Source organism: Balaenoptera acutorostrata, chromosome 10 (assembly GCF_949987535.1).
Source record: "Balaenoptera acutorostrata chromosome 10, mBalAcu1.1, whole genome shotgun sequence".
NCBI classification, from domain to species: Eukaryota; Metazoa; Chordata; class Mammalia; order Artiodactyla; family Balaenopteridae; genus Balaenoptera; species Balaenoptera acutorostrata.
This window is the reverse complement of record NC_080073.1, coordinates 7,301,439-7,320,105: the sequence shown is the minus strand read 5'-3', so window position 1 is coordinate 7,320,105 and position 18,667 is coordinate 7,301,439. Positions and strand designations below refer to the sequence as shown.

The window sequence follows — 18,667 nt, the reverse complement described above, 5'->3', positions numbered from 1 at the left end:
TGAACATGGGATACCTTTCCATTTATTTAGGTCTTCTTTAATTTCTTTCAGCAATGTTACGCAGCTTTTAATGTATAAGTCTTTTGCCTCCTTGGTTAAATTTATTCCTAAGTACTTTTTTCTGTTTGATTACTTCTGCCTGATCAGCCAACAACATTATGATAATTCACATTATCTATATCAAGCAACGGTATCAATAATAGCTGTTATTATTGAATGTCTACCATATGTTGGGCCCTGTTCTTGGAATTTTTCGTAATTTGTCTCTGATCCTTGAAAAACCTTCCCCATTTTATAGATGAAAAAAATTGAGACTCAAAAAGATGAAATGACTCACCAAAGACCACACAGTTAGTAAATGACAGAACCCTTGCTATTCAAGGTTTTTTGGCTCTAATACTTGTAGGTTCTTTTGCTGTACCATTCCAACATCTTCATCTTTATCATTGTTTCCTTGTAGGATGACATGCACCTGGTGATACGAAAACAGCTCTCTAGCACCACGTTCAAGTACAAGCTCATTGGTATTATTGGTGCTGTCACTATGGCTGGCATCATAGCGGCAGACAGGTATGCATGGAAATTCTGATTTCTGTGGCTCATGGTCAGTTAATCAAGTTGCTGTCTTACAAAATAAATTGTTACATTGTGTAGACATCATTGTAACAGAAGACATTAAAACCATAATAAGAGAAGTGAGCAAATGTTTGTTGCCACTCTTCCATGTTGCAGCATGTGGGATCTTTCGTTGCAGCGCGTGGGATCTTTCATTGCGGTGCATGAACTCTTCGTTGCAGCACGTGGGCCTCTCTCTAGTTGTGGTGCACGGGCTCCAGAGCGTGCGTGCTCAGTAGTTGCAGCATGTGGGCTCTCTGGTTGTGGCGCATGGGCTCTAGAGCTCACGGGCTTAGTTGCCCTGCGGCATTTGGGATCCTAGTTCTCCAACCAGGAATCGAACCCCGTCCCCTGCATTGGAAGGCGGATTCTTAATCACTGGACCACCAGGGACGTCCCCCATGTTCCTTCTCATCTTGACTGTATATACTACATATAATTTTTACAGAATTGCGATCACAGTCATTACATTCTGATGGTTTAAAACTAGGGATTGCTAAGAAATTAAGTTCTAGGAATGTTTCTAAAAAAGGGAAACCCTGATCTTGCTGGGATGCATTCTTCTGCATCTGCTCCAGTCCTGGGCACTAGACAGTACAGGTTTCTTCACTGCTGTGTTATTCCTGTCTGGAACACCATGTTTGGTATAAATAAAGTCTTCCTGTGGATTTTTCCCCCTTTGCACTTTGATGCCACAATTGTAACACCTAAAAGAAGCTTGGGGCTTGATAAGTTGTTACCATTGCAAAATGAGATTGGAATTTAGTTCATGCTTCTTGGAAATGATTTGTCATGAATTCCTGGGACCTCAGGAAACATCCTTAGAGTCAACATTAGCAATCCGTAGAGGCTGCATAGTATACTGGTTAAAAGTTCATTCTCTGAAAAAAAAAAAAAAAAAAAAGTTCATTCTCTGGAGCCTTACTGCTTGCCTGGGGTGAAATACTGGCTCCGTTATTTATTAGTTGAATGATCTTCGGTAAGTTACTTTACCTCTCTGTGCCTTTGTAGTCTCACATCTGTGAAATAAAGATATTAATAGTATTTACTTCATAGAGTTGTTGAGAGCATTAAATAGAACAATGCCGAGTGCTTGCCCTTATGATTTTTACTAATTTAATGTACCCTTAAAAAAATCTTAAGATAACCATCGTTTGCTCTAATCCACATTTTGTATGGTCTGAATAAATACTTGGGGACTTGCTTGGTGGTCCAGTGGTTAAGACTCCATGCTTCCAATGTAGGGGGCCTGGGTTCCATCCCTGGTCAGGGAACCGGATCCTGCATGCTGCATCAAAGACCTGGTGCAGCTAAATAAATAAATATTTTTAAAACAAGCAAACAAACTTGTCTGTGCTTTCGTGCACTTTTATCTCCACCCCGATCCCAAGGAAGGCACATTTCTTAAATTTATTGCCATTTGTTACAAAATATTACAAAAATGAGTCTAAAATAATGTTTTTAGAAGTAGATCTTCCAGTTTGACCCCAGGGAGAGGAGACCTCAGCAGTGAACAGTGTACACAGGTAAGTTCTTGTCGTGTAGTTGGATATGTTTATGAGTAACTGAGGAATTGCTTCTGGTCACTGTCACCTTGCCAGAAAGAAGACTTCTTTTTTCAAAATATGTTTTCCTGAACTCATAGCTTTTGTAATTTGTACCACTCTTTTGGCCTTTAGAATCCACTCGCTTGGGTTGTATTTTAGTTCTGTATCTGTCTGATCTTCCTAATTAAATTGTAAATTCCTAGAGAGCAAAAAAGGTGGGTCATGTTTGAGAGTAGCAGATTGACTGGAGCATAGGGACAAGTAAGTGAGTAATTGGAGAGTTGGAGGTAAAGCTAGTTCGGAGATAGAAAACAGAGAGCTCTGAATGTGAATCAAGACATTTTGATTTAATTTTTACACAGAGGTAGTCCTTAAGGGTTTCTTAGCATAGAAATGGCATAATCCAAGCTTCGCTTTAGAGAAATTAATCAGGTTCATGTGTCTGATGGATTGGAAAAGAGATGAGATTCAAAAGAGATGGATTGGTCTGGAGGCCTAGGGAAAACCTCAGGTGAGAGGTAGTGATAAGAGCTTTGCCAGTGAAATCAGAAAGGGAAAAACTTACTACTGAATGGGGTGAATGGTGTTTAATTAGGAAGCATTGGCAGCCCAAGGGCTGGACCATTCTTTCTCTTCGACTGCTCCAGGTGACCTCCTTGCTACAGTTGGTTCATTCCTGCAGTGAGCAGTCTCCTCAGGCCTCTGCACTTTATTATGATGAATTTGCCAACCTGATCCAAGGCAGAAAGCTGGCTCCAAAAGTGCTGGTATGTCCAAGTATCTTTTCTTAAAGCAATGAAGCATGAGGGCTGCTTTACTATACATTCTTCAAACCCTTTTCTCTGTTGTGCTGCAAAAATAAAAAGATCTTCCTGTGAGCTCTCCCATATTCTAATTGGGAAGGCTGTTCTGACTCACTCGGCCCCAGGCCTCTCCTCTGAGGCCTCCTTCACATAATAAAAATAAGGGATGAGGAAGATGAACATGTGGTTAATGATGTTGTTGAAAGCCACCATCTATTCTGTGCCACGCACTGTGCTAAGCATGTTTCATGTATTATGTCTATTCCACATCACAATGATGAGGTATGTATTATTGTTATTTTCAGAAATGAGGAAACTGAGGCTTTAGCAAGGTTAATAGTTTATTTAGGGCTTTATAGCACATATACCCTGGTCTACACAGCCTTTTTTGTTTGTTTGCTTCCTGAAGGAATGGGCTGGGCAAACCATCTTTAATGATTTCCAGGATGCCTTTGTGGTGGACATCTGTGTTGTTCCAGAAGGGTAAGTACCGTTTACCCACTGACATGGTTGTACTGGTAAAGAAATTATGTCAGTTATGTCAGTTGCTGGTGCAAACCTCAGAATGTCTTGACCTCAGCCAAGTCTAGCCCACTCCCACAACTTCCCTCCTCCCAACCCCAGCACCCCAGCACCCCCAGCTCCAGGATTGCTAAAAGATTCCCCACTTGTTCTTTCTCCTCTTTCTCACTTCTCCTCATAACAGAGGAGATTAGTTTGTTCTAGTGGTTTCTCCCACAGACTTGCCATACCCTTGAATTGCGGTATCAGATTCTGGGTTCTCTCCACAGTGACTATCCATTTCCCGTGAAAGCTCTCTACGGACTAGAAGACTATGATAGTTGTGATGGGATTGCCATCAACCTCCTGCCACTGTTGTTCTCTCAGGACTTTGTGAAAGATGGGGGTAGACTGACTTCGCAGGAATCAGACCAAAAGTCAGTACACTTTTTCTTCTCTAAAACCTCTGTTGGTATTTTGAATGTTCATGGGGAATGCCGCAGTTCTTGCAGTCTCTTGAGAACTTGATTGAAAAGGATTTCTCCCAAGACAGGTGGTATATGGATGGGTTACTAAGAATGGGGCAGACTCCTTGTTTTCTCCCGGACCCTGGGTTTGGGATTTGCATTGAGTCATGACAGCCAACAGATATTCTGTGAGGCTGCTTTTGTTTCTGTTCCTTTTTCCCACCCATGAACGTGTTTGTCTATCTCTGCCACTCTTAACCCCTCCTTCCATCTTATCTCCGCTTTCTCCTAACACATGGACATTCAGTCTACTTACCTCTGTCTTCCTCCAATTCAGTTCGTTATTTATTTGCTTAGCATCCATTGCATTCCTTGTTATATGTTCTTAAAAGTAGACATTTATTTTGGGGAAACCTACTTAATTATAAGGTTGGGCTCCCTATAAACATGGACTAATTGTCTATAAACTGTGGTCTAGAAATGGATTTTTCCTTCCCAGATTGGTTTCTCCGTTGTGCCTGGCTCCCTACTTCCGGTTACTGAGACTTTGTGTGGACAGACAACATAATGGAAACTTGGAGGAGATTGATGGTTTATTAGGTATAGGATGAAGTTACCAGATCCTTTCTTCTTTGTAACCTTTCTTTGGTAAACTTAGGGAAGGGGCAGACTGGTACATGTGTGTGTGGGAAGGAATTTTTTAACTTCACAGAGACTTTTAGATTATATTTGTTGACTGCTGCATGATATGGAAGCATTTTTGAGACTAATCAAAGCTTGACCTTCAAATACTAGTTACAGGGGAAAGTAAGTAGAAGGAGAGCTAGCTCTAGGGGCAGCATCCGGGTTCTGTTGACTGGAACTAAAGGGGATTAGAAATGTTTGTTCTTCTCTTTCAGACTGTCCTATATTCCTCACTGACCTGGAGCCTGGAGAGAGACTGGAGTCCATGTCTGTTAAAGAGCGTTCATTCATATGTTCACTTATATTTCTTACTCTCAACTGGTTCCGAGAGGTGAGCAGAGTTACTAGGACAATTCACTTACTGTCTGTAGTTTCTCTTGAAAGGAAACTGTTTTCTTGGTTCCACGAGGCTCCTTAAAAATTCTTCACCAACCACTAACCCCTGTGTGTTTCTGCAGAGGTTGTATCCTACCCTTCCCTCATCATATGCACCTCCTGATGCAGCGAAATCAAAATACTTAGAATTCACTTACTGTTGCCCATGCTTTACTACCTCCAAGCCTTTTCACGGTAATCTACTTCTGCCTGGAATAACTTCATCTTCACCACTGTGAAAATACTGTCCCTCCTTACATCGGTATGCACTTAATGTTTCGATTTAGTGAGATCAAGTGAATGATGATCGTTTTCACTTTCCTTTAGAATATGTTTGTGCTTAATGAAATGCACAATAAATAATGAAATATAATGAAAATGAAATGCAGACAATGATGGTAACATCTTACATCTATATCACACTTCGTTTCTCATGCATATTATTTCTGAGAATGTTTATTCACTTGAAATATCTCTTATCCTGACAACTGTATTATGATGTAGGCAGGATGGGTATTATTATCCTCGTTTTACACATATGGAATTGCAGGTACAGAGAGTTCAAAGTCATTAAAATTTACCAAACACACGTGCCAAATGCTGGGCTAGTTTCTTTATTCACACTTAATCCATACGACTGCATTCCAATTTTATAGGTGAAGAAATAAAAGCTCAGAAAGGTTAAAGACTTGGCCAAGGTCACACAACTAGTAAGTAGCAGACTAGGATCTGTTTCACTGAAGTGTGTACTTTCTAGCTATTGTGCTGTTCCACCTTGTTACTTAACTAGAAATAAGTAGAACCAGGATTAGAAGTTAGATCTCCTCTATTGGCCCAGGGCTTTTTTCTTTACAGCGCCTTGCTGAAAACACTTTGACATTTCTCACTAGACTCACAGATCCTGTCACCAAACAACTCTTTTAGCTCTTGCTGAATAACACAAACAAGGTTAAAATCTGAACAGTTCACAGTGTGAGAATATAATTTTTACTTCCACAGGTTGTAAATGCCTTCTGTCGGCAAACGTTGCCTGAGATGAAGGTGAAGGTGCTCACCCGATTAAAGCACATTGTAGAGCTGCAGCAACTCCTGGAAAAGCACTTGGCAGGTGAGGGAAGGGTCCTGTATTGTAGCCCTGCTGGGCAGTGGTGAGGAGATAGCAGAGTTAGCTTTTAAGCCAGACTCAACGATAGCTGCTCCCTACTCGTGGGGCAAGAAAATGGTTGCTCAACAAAAATTTTTTAAAATGAGTGCATCGGACTTCCCTGGTGGTGCAGTGGTTAAGAATCCACCTGCCAACGCAGGGGACATGGGTTCGAGCCCTGGTCCAAGAAGATCCCACATGCCGCGGAGCAACTAAGCCCATGCGCCACAACTACTGAGCCTGTGCTCTAGAGCCCGCGAGCCACAACTGCTGAGCCTGCATGCCACAACTACTGAAGCCCACGCCTAGAGCCCATGCTCCGCAACAAGAGAAGCCACCACAATGAGAAGCCCACGCACCGCAACGAAGAGTAGCCCCTGCTCACCGCAACTAGAGAAAGCCTGCGTGCAGCAACAAAGACCCAACACAGCCAAAAATAAATAAATAAATAAATAAAATTTAAAGAAAAAAAGAATACATCCATTTTCCTCCCATTGTTATCTCCAGGAAACCTTGGTGTTTAATACAAGATATAAAACATTGGTTGGGCTTTTTGTAAATTACATTGCTTCTTTGGATGTGAAACTTCCAATGCCCTTTGCCTTCTTGAACATCATTATGAACCAGGAATACAGCTGAGAGGCCTCTTAATACCTTCTGGCCATTAAGAAAACTTGTCATTTTAGAGTGCTAGCTTTGGGACTTCCCTGGTGGTCCAGTGGGTAAGACTCCCCGCTCCCAATGCAGGGGGCCCGGATTTGATCCCTGGTCGGGGAACTAGATCCCACATGCATGCCGCAGCTAAGAAGCCCGCATGACACAAATAGGAGGTCCGCTTGCTGCAACGAAGATCCTATGTGCTGCAACTAAGACCCGGCGCAGCCAAAAATAATTAATAAAAATAAAGTGCTAGCTTGATTCTCTGGGGAAAACATGGAGCCTCCCTCAGGCCCTCATCTAAATAATTGTGTGTAAAGCAAACTGCTGTGTGACCAAATATGGCTAATATCTTTAGATTTTAAATGTAAATTTATTTTTAGTTCTTACCTGCTTGGATGTTTTATATTGTTATAATGGTTTTACGTTGATTGATCATAATCAATTAATATGATATTCCTGTAAGTTATCTTTGGCTGTTTTACTATGCCCAAATGATTAACGTCAGATGACCTGAATGCATCTTGCAGGCAGTCAGCCATGCTTGGTAGTTCTGGAAACTAGTTTTTAGCTAATCGGGTGATTAGCATTCAAGTCTAGTAGTGGTATATGGTTGGTATACATTGAGCTTACTGCTGTTTGTTTCAGTCACTCCAGACTATGTTCCTCCGCTTGCAAACTTTGACTTGGAAACTTCAGAAGTAACACCTCATACCAGTGCTGCTGTTTCAGCAAAAATCAGAATACAAGGAAATTTAGGTGAGTATGCTCTTTTCTTCTTATTCTGTGTCTCCCTATGTGCCATGTTGAATTGACTTAGAGGTTATGTGCATCAAGGCATCAGTAATTGGAGAGATTATATAATTGAACCCTTTCTTTGGCATGGTTATCAATGAACTATAATTTAAGGTTATAAAATTACCTCCTGTCTCTAGGTAGTCTTCAGCAGGTTGTTTCTTGAAGGCAGTGATATTTAGTAAACATGATTGTTGATTGAGTCACTTTTCTCTTCTTGAAACATAAGGAGGAAGGAAACGAAAAGCAGATGGCAGCAAAATATCCTCCCCTGACCCACTTTCAAAGGAGGATAATTCAGAATGCGACCCTGCACCATCTGATAGGAGCCCGCTGGAAAAGGTATTGGAATGACTGGTATCTATGAAGGTGTGTGGCAGCCCGGTGAGATTAACAAAGGGCCAGCATTATCCTATGCATTTTACAGAGAGAAAGATTAGGGAAAAGAGAGGTGACCAAACTCTCCTAGGCCTTGGAGTGACCCTCTCAGTAGCAGAGTTTGGGTTAGACTCTGAACATTTATCACTACCACACACTGTTTTTCTAATTATTTTCTTGATTGTATTAGTCCCTTTTTTGCACCCCAGGAATACTTTGAATTCTCTCTTGTAGCAATTAGCAAATTCTGTCTTTGTATGTAGTTCAAGATATACTTCTTTTAGCCTCTTTCCTCTTCCGATCCCAGATTATCTACTTCTCAATGAATTGAGATAACATGAGATGCTTAGTACAGTTTCTTAATACAGATACTTAAGAAACAGTAGGTCCTTTTCCTGTAATTGTACCACCCACAGGGTAGGTTTGTGAAATTGCCTAAACCACATGGATCCCAATTATTTCTGTTTTTTAGGTACTGTTTATTGAGAATTTATGTGTAACTCCTCTAATCTTCCTAAAAACTCAAGCTTAGTATTGATATTTACATTTAATAGAGAGGAAACTAAGATCCAGAGAGGATAGGTGACTTGTGCTAAGTTACACAGTTAATAAGTGCTTGAGCAAGGATTTGAAGCCAAATCTTTCTGGCCCCTAAGCTCATAGTTTTCTGTACCACACCATAGTGCCTTGACTTGTCTAATAGTTCATCCCTAAGTGGAAACCAACTGAGTATCGATGTGTGACCTATATCCCAATATTACAATAGGTGATCTGTTTCAGGAATATTTAAGGACTTTGGTAAAAGTTGGTAAAAGGATGTGATGAACTGTAACTTTTTACATAAAATAAATGCACAATTGCATTTTGAAATCTTCATTTAAAATTAGATTAATATAGAAACCTTATTCTATTGGTTTCTGGTACTTTCTTCCCAGGAGTTCAGAGGGAAAGAAGAAAAGACATCAGTATCGTTACAGAATTACCACGCTTTTTTCCGAGAACTGGATCTTGAGGTCTTCTCTATTCTGCATTGTGGGCTCGTGGCCAAGTTCATCTTAGATACTGAAATGCACACTGAAGTAAGTGACAGAGCTGAGATCCCAGAACTTAATCTTATTTCAGAAAGTTCCTCAGCTCTATTCCTATTTCCAAAAGAAAACCATGACCCTGGGAGAAGTTGGACTCTGGCTTCCAAAGCCTTTATATGTGCAAGTGTGGATGAATAATCATCCTCATCATCTTGATGTTTATAAATCTAAGTTTTTTTATAGTGCATTAGGCATTACAAAAGCTCATGCTAATGATGTGATCCTTACTTTACGTTACTAATAATAACCTATTTAGATTACTTTTGTGGAGCAACACTGTTCTGATTTATAGTTACACAATGCTCTTTTCACTTTTTCATGACATTTGTTCAGTATCCATGAGATGTTTGTTGAGGCCTTTTTTGTTTTTGACGCAAATCTAGATATTGGCAATTCAGTATTACATAAGCATGATGCTTGCCTTCAGATAGCTTATAATCTAATAAAAGAAGGAGACAGCTAGCAGTACGTGCTATATTGATGGTCTGAACCAAGTACCAGTGAAACTCTGAGGAGAGAATGGTATTTATAATGAAGTTGGAAGTAGAAGACATTTACACAGAGAAGGTACCTTTTGGTATGGGGTTTCACCAGAGAGTAGAGTTTTTCCAGGTTAAAAAAATTTTCTTGAGAAATAGCACGGATTTTTACCAAAGATTTTTCAAGAATGTAAGCTCCTTCAAAATACAGTATTTTTTTTTTCAGTCTTTCTACGTCAGCTTGTACTTGGAGATTCTCCATAGTTGTATGTTGAGTGAAAAGTTTGAAGTGAGACTGTATTTGACTCATTCTACTTATGGTATGTAATATAGTTATAAGGATCCTACCCAGACTTAATAGTAGCAAAACATTAGGTGAAAGAAAATATGAAAGAATTACTTAATGAACAGAGAAAAGCAAAATTCCCTTTAATTAGTCATTTTTTTATCCCAAGGTACTTAGGAAATGCATCACGGGTCCATAGCTGGAAGGATACACCAGAGGCATTTATTTCTAGAGCAAAAGTGTGTCTTCTAAAACTATACTGCCGGGACTTCCCTGGTGGTCCAGTGGGTGGGACTCCGTGCTGCCAATGCAGGGGACTGGGGTTCGGTCCCTGGTCAGGGAACTGGGTCCCACATGCCGCAACTAAGACCTGGCGCAGCCAAAATTAAAAATAAATAAATAAATAAAACTATCCTGCCTCATTCCCATTTAATAATTTTACATTTTGTTTTACTTAAGAAGTGCATGACTTTTTGATTTGTTGACAGAGCACTACAGCCATTTATATGACGTGGGGCAGAATTTCCCCCTTTTTTGGTAATGGTCAGATTCTTCACCCATTGTAAAGAGTAAACATGAAATATGTCCCCCAGAAAGATGGCTAGGACACGCTGGGAATTACTCTTTCCTTCCTCCGTGTGATAGGCTACAGAAGTTGTACAGCTTCAGCCCCCTGAGCTGCTTTTCTTGCTGGAAGATCTCGCCCAGAAGCTGGAGAACATGCTAACACCTTCTGTGACCAGGAGATTCCCCTTCCTCAAGGTTAGTACAGGCAGGAACACAGGCCCTGGCCTCTGGATTTGGAAACAAGGAGGTCTTAGTAGTGAGTAAGTTGTCACTTTCTCTGGTATTGTTTTTGGGTAGCATGGTGGTAACCCCGTTGCCAGGCCACGTTCACCTTGCTTTAGAAAGGAACTCTGAAACAGAGAAAACAAAGAAGCCACCCAAAACAGAAAATGTATTTCTAAATGCTCTGAGCATTCCTGAATCCTGTTCTTTGCTTGGGTTTTGGTTTTAACTCCCTCCCAAACTAAGCCCTTGCCCAAGCCTCAGGATAGTAGTCAGCTGTCTAGAGAAGTCCAGAATCTCCAGTGTGTATCTAATGGACAAATGCACGTAGCCTCTGGGGAAGCAGTGGAATGATACAAACGACAAAATGTGCAAGTTTTAGGTGTAAACGTTTAAAATGAGTATATCTAGTTACTTGATCCTTTCTTCGTATACTTACTATTTGCTGTACATTTTTATCAGCCTAAATGATTTCTGTTTTCGTGTGAGTTTTATCTCATTAGTAATTTTGGGTCTATACTTCTCAAACACTGTACTCTATAAAAGCCAATCTCTTGGTTATTTGAAGATTGAGTGAGTTCCCTCTGTCAAAATATATCCCTAATTTCTTCTGTCCATTCTACCTGGTAGCACAAGGTTTGATTAAACTCTATAATAAACTCTTAGTTTCAGAGAAGCTATCCAACGGTTCCTTCCCTCGTAACTCTGAATTTATTATAGAGCAAAGGAAACCGGAATATTGGATTCTCACATCTCCACCAGAGATCTGCCTCAGAAATCGCTCATAGTGTTGTTCAACTGCTGAGCCCCATGTGTAACCATCTGGAGAACATTCACAACTATTTTCAGGTCAGAAGCCTATCTTATCATTATAGAGACTTAGAAATCGCTTAATGGACAAGAGATTTCATTTTTGGCTGAGAAATATTGAAGGAGAATGAGGGCAATTGCTGAAGCAACAGTCTTAAAAGCATTTTTCTCTTGTAGTGCTTAACTGCTAAGAATCATGGTGTAGTTGATGGACCAGGAATTAAAGGTCAGGAGTACCACATAATGTCTTCCTGCTATCAGAGGCTACTGCAGATTTTACATGGACTTTTTGCTTGGTGAGTATGTGGCAAGTACAGTAGGTAGAGATAATCAAGTATGTCCTTGCTTCTACTTGACAGTCACCAAGGCACTGAGGTATAGAAAAGAAGGAAAGGGCTCCAAAATTTTATGTAAATATGATGCTTATTCTTTCTGGAGTGTTTTTTTTTTTAATTTTTTAAAATTAATTAATTATTTTTTATTTTTATTTTTTTTTGCTGTGTTGGGTCTTCGTTTCTGTGCGAGGGCTCTCTCTAGTTGCGGCAAGCGGGGGCCACTCTTCATCGCGGTGCGCGGGCCTCTCACTGTCGCGGCCTCTCTTGTTGCGGAGCACAGGCTCCAGACGCGCAGGCTCAGTAGCTGTGGCTCACGGGCTTAGTTGCTCCGCGGCATGTGAGATCTTCCCAGACCAGGGCTTGAACCCGTGTCCCCTGCATTGGCAGGCAGATTCTCAACCACTGCGCCACCAGGGAAGCCCTCTGGAGTGTTTTTGTCTGCATCATTTCATTTGGTCTTGCACGCTCTGTGTCTTATGGAGTCACTATTATTAACTCATCTGAAAATCAGATGACTTGCTCTTGGCTAACCTGTAACAAATCTGGCCGTCTGATTCTTAGTGAGTTTGCTGTGGCAACCTTTCCCTAATAGCACCAGAGAGACTGTCAGTTAAGAAGTTGTTATTAAACAAGTTGTAGATAAATTCCAGATTATGAGGTAAAGAGCTGAAGGCTGTGTAAGCTGGGGTGTTTAGGGATGCCTTCATGAAATCATGGGACTTCACGGGGCCCTTGGAGGGTAGATGGCTTTTTGGGAGGTAAAGGAAGAAACTGGAAAGCATGGCATGGACAAAAGTAGAAACGAGGGAGGTGTGTCCTTTAAATGCTTTTGTTCCTCAGGGCTGGGTCCTGGCCTCTCTGTTCTCATTATACAGGTTTCCTGGGCAGTCTCACCCAAGCTTAAATTCGTGCTAAAATTTAACTTCTGAGCTACCGGCATTTACCTCCAACTGCCTGCTCAGCACCCCGTTATAGATATGTCATTGACACCTCAGACTCATCACATCCAAAACAAGTGTTTCATCCTTCCCACCGCTCCTTCTGCTTTCCCTGGCTAGATAGATGGCACCACCAGTTGTTGAGCCAGAAACCAGGAGTTATTCTTTGTTCCTTCCTCTACTGTCTACCCTTTCTCTCTCACACATCTGATCACAGAATCCTGCTGAGTTTGTCTTCTAGATAACACCTAAATGACCACCTGTCCTCTCCTCCTCCACTGCTTCCAGACTTCTGTCGTCTCTCACCAGGACTGGATTAGTTTCACAGTTGGTCTCTCTGCCTCCAGCTGTCCTCTTTCGGTCCCTTCTTCACACAGCAGTTAAAGCGATCTTCCCAACACAAACCCGATCTTATCCTAGCGCAACTTTGGCTTCTGATTGCCGTTAGATTTCTCTTGAGTTCAAACTCTTTAACCCAGCTTCTAAGGCCTTTTATTATCTGACTCCTGCTGTTCTACTCACTGTCTTGCACTCTACCCTCCAGCTATACTGAATTAATTTCAGCACCCTGTATAGCTTTTACCTGGAAGGCTCCACACATACCCATCCTTCTACCAGGATCCTCACCCTCCTTGATCCCCAGTCTTTTCTAACTCATCCTTGAGATCTGGATTTAAACTGTACTTCCTCAGGGGCATCTTCCTTGACCCCCTAGGCCAGGTAAGTCTCCTTTCTGCCTCTCTTATCCCCACTTCTTTCCTAATACTCTTAAGATAAAACTGATCACATTTTATTATAATTACTTGTTGATCTGTCTTCCCTGCTGGACTGTGAGCTCCATGAAGGCAGAGACCAGCCATTGTCATACCCTCAGTACTTAAAAACAGTGCCTGGGCTTCCCTGGTGGCGCAGTGGTTGAGAATCTGCCTGCTAATGCAGGGGACACGGGTTCGAGCCCTGGTCTGGGAAGATCCCACATGCCGCAGAGCAACTGGGCCCGTGAGCCACAACTACTGAGCCTGTGTGTCTGGAGCCTGTGCTCTGCAACAAGAGAGGCCACGATAGTGAGAGGCCCGCGCACAGCGATGAAGAGTGGCCCCCACTTGCCGCAACTAGAGGAAGCCCTCGCACAGAAACGAAGACCCAAAACAGCCAATAAATAAATAAATAAATAAATAAATAAATAAAAAAAACAGTACCTGACAAAGGATTTGAACAGATGCTGAAACAAGGAGATAAATGGATGGCAAATAAACACATGCAAAGATATTCAGCAGTATTAGTTGTTAAGGAAAGGCAAGTAAAAATCACAGAATGGCTAAATTAAAAAGATTTACCTCGCCAAGTGTTGGCGGGGATGTAGAGTAACTGGAACTCTCACATGCTGCTGGTGCGACTGTACAATGGTACACCCACTTTTGAAAACTGTTTGGCAGTTCCTTAAAAAGTTAGATATACACCTACCATGCAACCCAGCCATTTCATTCCTAGTATTTATCCGAGAGAAATGAAAACATGTGTCTACACAAAGGCTTGTGAATGAATGTTTATTACAGCTTTATTTGTAATAGCCCCAAATTGGAAACAATTCAAATGTCCATCGAATAGTGAACAGATAAACAAATTGTGGTATGTGGATGTGGTAGAATACTACATTGCAACAACATGGATGAAAAAAGAATTATAGTGAAGAAAAACCAAGACCGTAAGAGTATGTAGTATTTGATTCTATTTATATAAAATTCTAGAAGAAGCATATAATCTTGTAGTGACAGAAAACAGTTCAGTGGTTGCCTCACATTGGGCGGGAGGATGGAAGGAGGGATGGATTACAAAGGAATACGAGGAAACTTTTGGGGGTAATAGATATGTTTATTATTTTCAGTGCAGTGGTGGTTTCATGGGTTTATATATAAGTCAGCTGATCAAATTCAGCATTTTAAATACATGCATTTTATTGTATGTCAATTATACTTTAATAAAGCCATCCCCACCTCCCACCTCCCCCCCGAAAAACCTGCAGCCCATAAGAGGCCCTCAGAATTCATTTGTGGAAAGGAAGAGAGGCTACCACTGGTGATGTGGAAATGTTTCTAGAGGAGTGAAAGATCTAGGGGGTCAGATTGTGCTGGGCCTTGAAGGTATTTGAAGAAGGCAGAAGAATTTGAATGCTATCCAGGGAAGCAATTTTGGAGTTCTATGATCACAGCCACGATATAGTGAAAGCAGTGTTTTACGAAAATCCTTTTGGCAGCAGCATTCAGGACAAAGGGATTGGAACAACCAAAAAGACCAGTCAAAAGATGTTGACATGATCTGTGCATGGGATGATGATAAGGGCCTGGCCTAGAGTGATGGCCTTGGCTTGGAAAGGAAGGGACAATAGGAAAGATAATCTGAAGATAGAATTGTCAAGACTTGACTTAATACAGAAGAAGGAGTAAGTTCTTTGCTAGACATCTACTATGGATTAGACATTGATTTAAGCAATTTCACAAAATTATTCCTGTTTTTTTGGAGAAGACTGATAGTTATCTCTAAAATGTACAGAATGAAGGAGAGCTTTGTTTCCCTTGAAAATAATCCTAGGAGGACTGTTAGGTCCTTAAGGAAAGACTTTTTCAGGTGCACTTCAACTTCTAGTCTGATACTCACAGCTGTGACTGAATTTAGCACTTGAGTACTTTCAGCACTTAAGTTCTCCTTTTTCTTCTGTTTTATTGATGGTACAGACTGGAGGCCAGGATCCTCAGCTGCTGTCCACGTAATCTTCCTGAAACTGAGCTAAACTACCTTTCCTTGACTTTCCCTTAGGAATGGATTTTTTCAACCTGAAAATACTAATTTACTGTACTCAGCCCTTGAGGTCCTTACTAACCGACTGAAGCCGGGAGAGCCTGACCAAGCCTTGGAGGAGCTGCTTAGGTGGGTCAGACCACATATCCCTGAGTGTTGTCCCAAGAAACTCCTAGGAATAAGATTGGCAAGACTTCTTGGAGATAACTTGGTATTTTCAGTGACTTTTCCTCATTTATGTGAGCTTTCTCATCTGTGTATTCAGATATATCCTAAAGCATTAGAAACTGTTGAATTAATCAAACTAAATCTTTATGCACCCTTCATCCTGTAAAGTTCGCCTTTTCAGGTAAGGTAATGTTGATGAAAGCACTGGCCATCTGTAGTCAACTCTTGATTATCCAGGGACCTACTCTGTCTCCTAGTAGGGTTGGGTAATTAGGTAGCAGTTAGTTACCAGTGATTACCTGTCCATTTCCCTCATCTTGGGAGAAGAGGAGCCTAGGCTGAGGGCACAGGAGGTGAGAAGGAGCTCTAAGGGGCACAGCTTCCAGCCTCTACCCCAGCTTCAACCAGAGCACCTTGGTCTTTCCCTTACCTCTCCTGATAGCCTAGGCCATCACTGGGTCCACAGTCAGTGCTTGTCATTCCTGCCTATAGAGCCTTATTTCATTTTCAATACAGTACTTTTAAATTTGTTTGACTTCCTTCCTGCCAATCAATCAGGAGTTGACTCTAGTTTTATTTCACCTACGGTTTTGGATTAATTGTGACTCCTCATCTGCCATTACTTCAGAGCATTGAAAGGTAGCTATTTTCAGTACATTTATTAGAAGCTCTGCTTTCTCTGCCTTATCATTTCCTTTCACTTTGTCCCTATGAACCCAGAATTTAAACATTATTCTCAGTGTGTTGCCTAATGCCTTAAAAAGCAAATAATTTATTCTACACTGAGAATAATGTAATCAGCATGGCCTATGCTAGCACTTGGGTATCTTGGCATACATGACCTCTTCAAGGCCAGCATTCCATCCACTGGGCTCTGGCCTCCATGCCCTAACTTTCTTTATACAAAGTTATAGTCTCTATAAGGTCTTGAAAGAAGGTTCTACTAAAGCCCCTGCAAATGAGGAGGATTCTGATTAGACCATCAAACATTTAAGCGGACTTAGATAACTCCTGGATTTAGACACATGTGTAATACTTGTGGTGTTGTTTTTTATTTTTTTTCTTGTCTCCTTACAGCCAGAGCTTCCATTACTTGCAGAATTTCCATCTCAGCATTCCCAGTTTCCAGTGTGCTCTTTATCTCATCAGACTTTTGATGGTCATTTTGGAGAAATCTACAGCTCCTACTCAGAACAAAGGAAACATTGGTGATGGGCCATATCCTCTTTTTTCTTTCATGAATAGACTTGTAAACTTAGGGCTTCCTAGGACCTTGTAAATTTTGTAAGCAAATCTGTCCATAACTCTGGATGTGCTCTCTTGCTCTACCAAGAAGGACATTTTTCCAGAAGGAGCTATGTCTGATCTTTGCTGACATTGATTGGACTGAGAGTGGTTAGTTCAGTTGGCTAGATTTTGTTTGGCTTTTGTTTATTTATGTCCTTTTTTTTTTTTTTTTTCCCCTTAAGTATCTGAGACATTTGACTGAAAGACATAAACCATGAAGTTAATAAAATGGGAGAGAGAGGAGAAATCAGAATTAAGTGTAAAGAAAGGTCTGGCCCCATCCCTGATCTTTTTCTTTCTTTCTTTCCTCCTTTTATTTTTTTTTTAATTTTTATTTATTTATTTTTGGCTGCGTCGGGTCTTAGTTGCGGCACACAGGATCTTTCGTTGTAGCGCGTGGGCTTCTCTCTAGTTGTGGCGCGAGGCCTTTTCTCTAGTTGTGGTGCGCGGGCTTAGTTGCCCCGCGGCATGTGGGATCTTAGTTCCCCGACCAGGGATCAAACTGGCGTCCCCCTGCATTGCAAGACGGATTCTTAATTGCTGGACCACCAGGGAAGTCCCCCTGATCTTTTTCTTTAACTGTCTTTTGACGTAGCTCTTGGAATGCATCTCACTGATACAACTTAATTGGCAGCACAGACAGAAAGCAAGGAGAACGTGCAAAACAAACCTTTATTATTCCCTGTTGTTTAAAAGGGGAGGGTTTGGTATGAATCTAGGAAGCAGCCACTGCTTGTTGGCCTGCCAAGGAGGAGCTGAGATGGACTTCCCACTGCCCAGCAGCATTCCTTTTCTCTGTGTGTCTGTGTGGTTCATGTTTGTGTCAAGACAGGGTAAGAGGGTGGGACATGTTGAGTCTTAGAGAAATGGGTTTATTTCTGGTAGAAGAACCAGTAGAGCAGGAACTCATGACAGCTTTTTTTCAAATTGTCTGTTAGCCCAGGAACGTCATAGTAAATATAAAAGAATAATCCTTTTGGTCAATAATCATCCCCAAAAGCCTGCAAAACAAGAGTGAAGTTCATTTTCCGTGAATGAGATGTCTTTGCCTTGTTTCTCCAACAGCTTCCCTGGCCAGACAGTTCCTTTGTCGGGTGTGGCCAAGTGGGGAGAAAGAGAAGAGCGGCATTCCTAATGACCAGCTCGAGGCTTTGCTTAGGTGAGAGGCTCAGTTTCTGTCCACAAGCCAAATAGCCTTCCATTTTGCCACTGTTCAGATCCCTTGTCTGGTCAAAAACTGAGAAATTACCTTGGTTAGGAGTAACTTGGAAGCAGTGAAGTAGGTTTGAAATTAACATAATTGGAATATGTGGATTGTCAGATCTTCTCGTTCTGTTTTATACTGTCAGCTAGTTCTTTATTAAATCAAATCATAGAGGAAGTGGGGGAGTCTGCTGTTGTATCCTGCCTTGTTAACCAGTGAGTCAGATATTTATTATTGCCTACCGTATCCAAGACACAGCCATCACTTCCAAGGTGTCTAACTGTATTTCCAACTGAGACATCATTTCCTTTACCTCCTGACAAGTACTTGGAATCCTTATTAAAAATAAGTATTGGGAGTTCCCTGGCGGTCCAGTGGTTAAGACTTGGTGCATTCACTTCTATGGCCCCAGGTTCAATCCCTGGTTGGGGAACTAAGATCCCACAAGTGGTGCAGCCAAAAAATAAAAAATAAAATAACATAAAATAAATGCTAATAGTTGTCTTAAAGCTTAGTACCTG

At 41.3% G+C, this 18,667-nt stretch overlaps 1 protein-coding gene across 10 annotated transcripts in view; it reads left to right on the top strand.

Annotated features, from left to right (window-relative positions):
* Positions 1-18,667, top strand: part of FANCD2 (FA complementation group D2) — a 56,076-nt gene that overhangs the window by 27,710 nt on the left and 9,699 nt on the right. For 9 of the 10 annotated variants that reach the window (XM_057555385.1, XM_057555388.1, XM_057555382.1 and 6 more), the window contains 17 exons: positions 461-570; positions 2,081-2,141; positions 2,810-2,929; positions 3,375-3,448; positions 3,757-3,903; positions 4,433-4,533; positions 4,833-4,948; positions 5,992-6,100; positions 7,442-7,552; positions 7,818-7,930; positions 8,902-9,045; positions 10,465-10,581; positions 11,329-11,457; positions 11,596-11,714; positions 15,506-15,616; positions 16,733-16,863; positions 18,008-18,101. In XM_057555385.1, coding sequence (XP_057411368.1) covers positions 461-570; positions 2,081-2,141; positions 2,810-2,929; positions 3,375-3,448; positions 3,757-3,903; positions 4,433-4,533; positions 4,833-4,948; positions 5,992-6,100; positions 7,442-7,552; positions 7,818-7,930; positions 8,902-9,045; positions 10,465-10,581; positions 11,329-11,457; positions 11,596-11,714; positions 15,506-15,616; positions 16,733-16,863; positions 18,008-18,101 — 1,907 coding nt within the window. The remainder of the gene's footprint in view (positions 1-460; positions 571-2,080; positions 2,142-2,809; positions 2,930-3,374; positions 3,449-3,756; positions 3,904-4,432; positions 4,534-4,832; positions 4,949-5,991; positions 6,101-7,441; positions 7,553-7,817; positions 7,931-8,901; positions 9,046-10,464; positions 10,582-11,328; positions 11,458-11,595; positions 11,715-15,505; positions 15,617-16,732; positions 16,864-18,007; positions 18,102-18,667) is intronic. The other variant, XM_057555383.1, reaches the window with a different exon arrangement.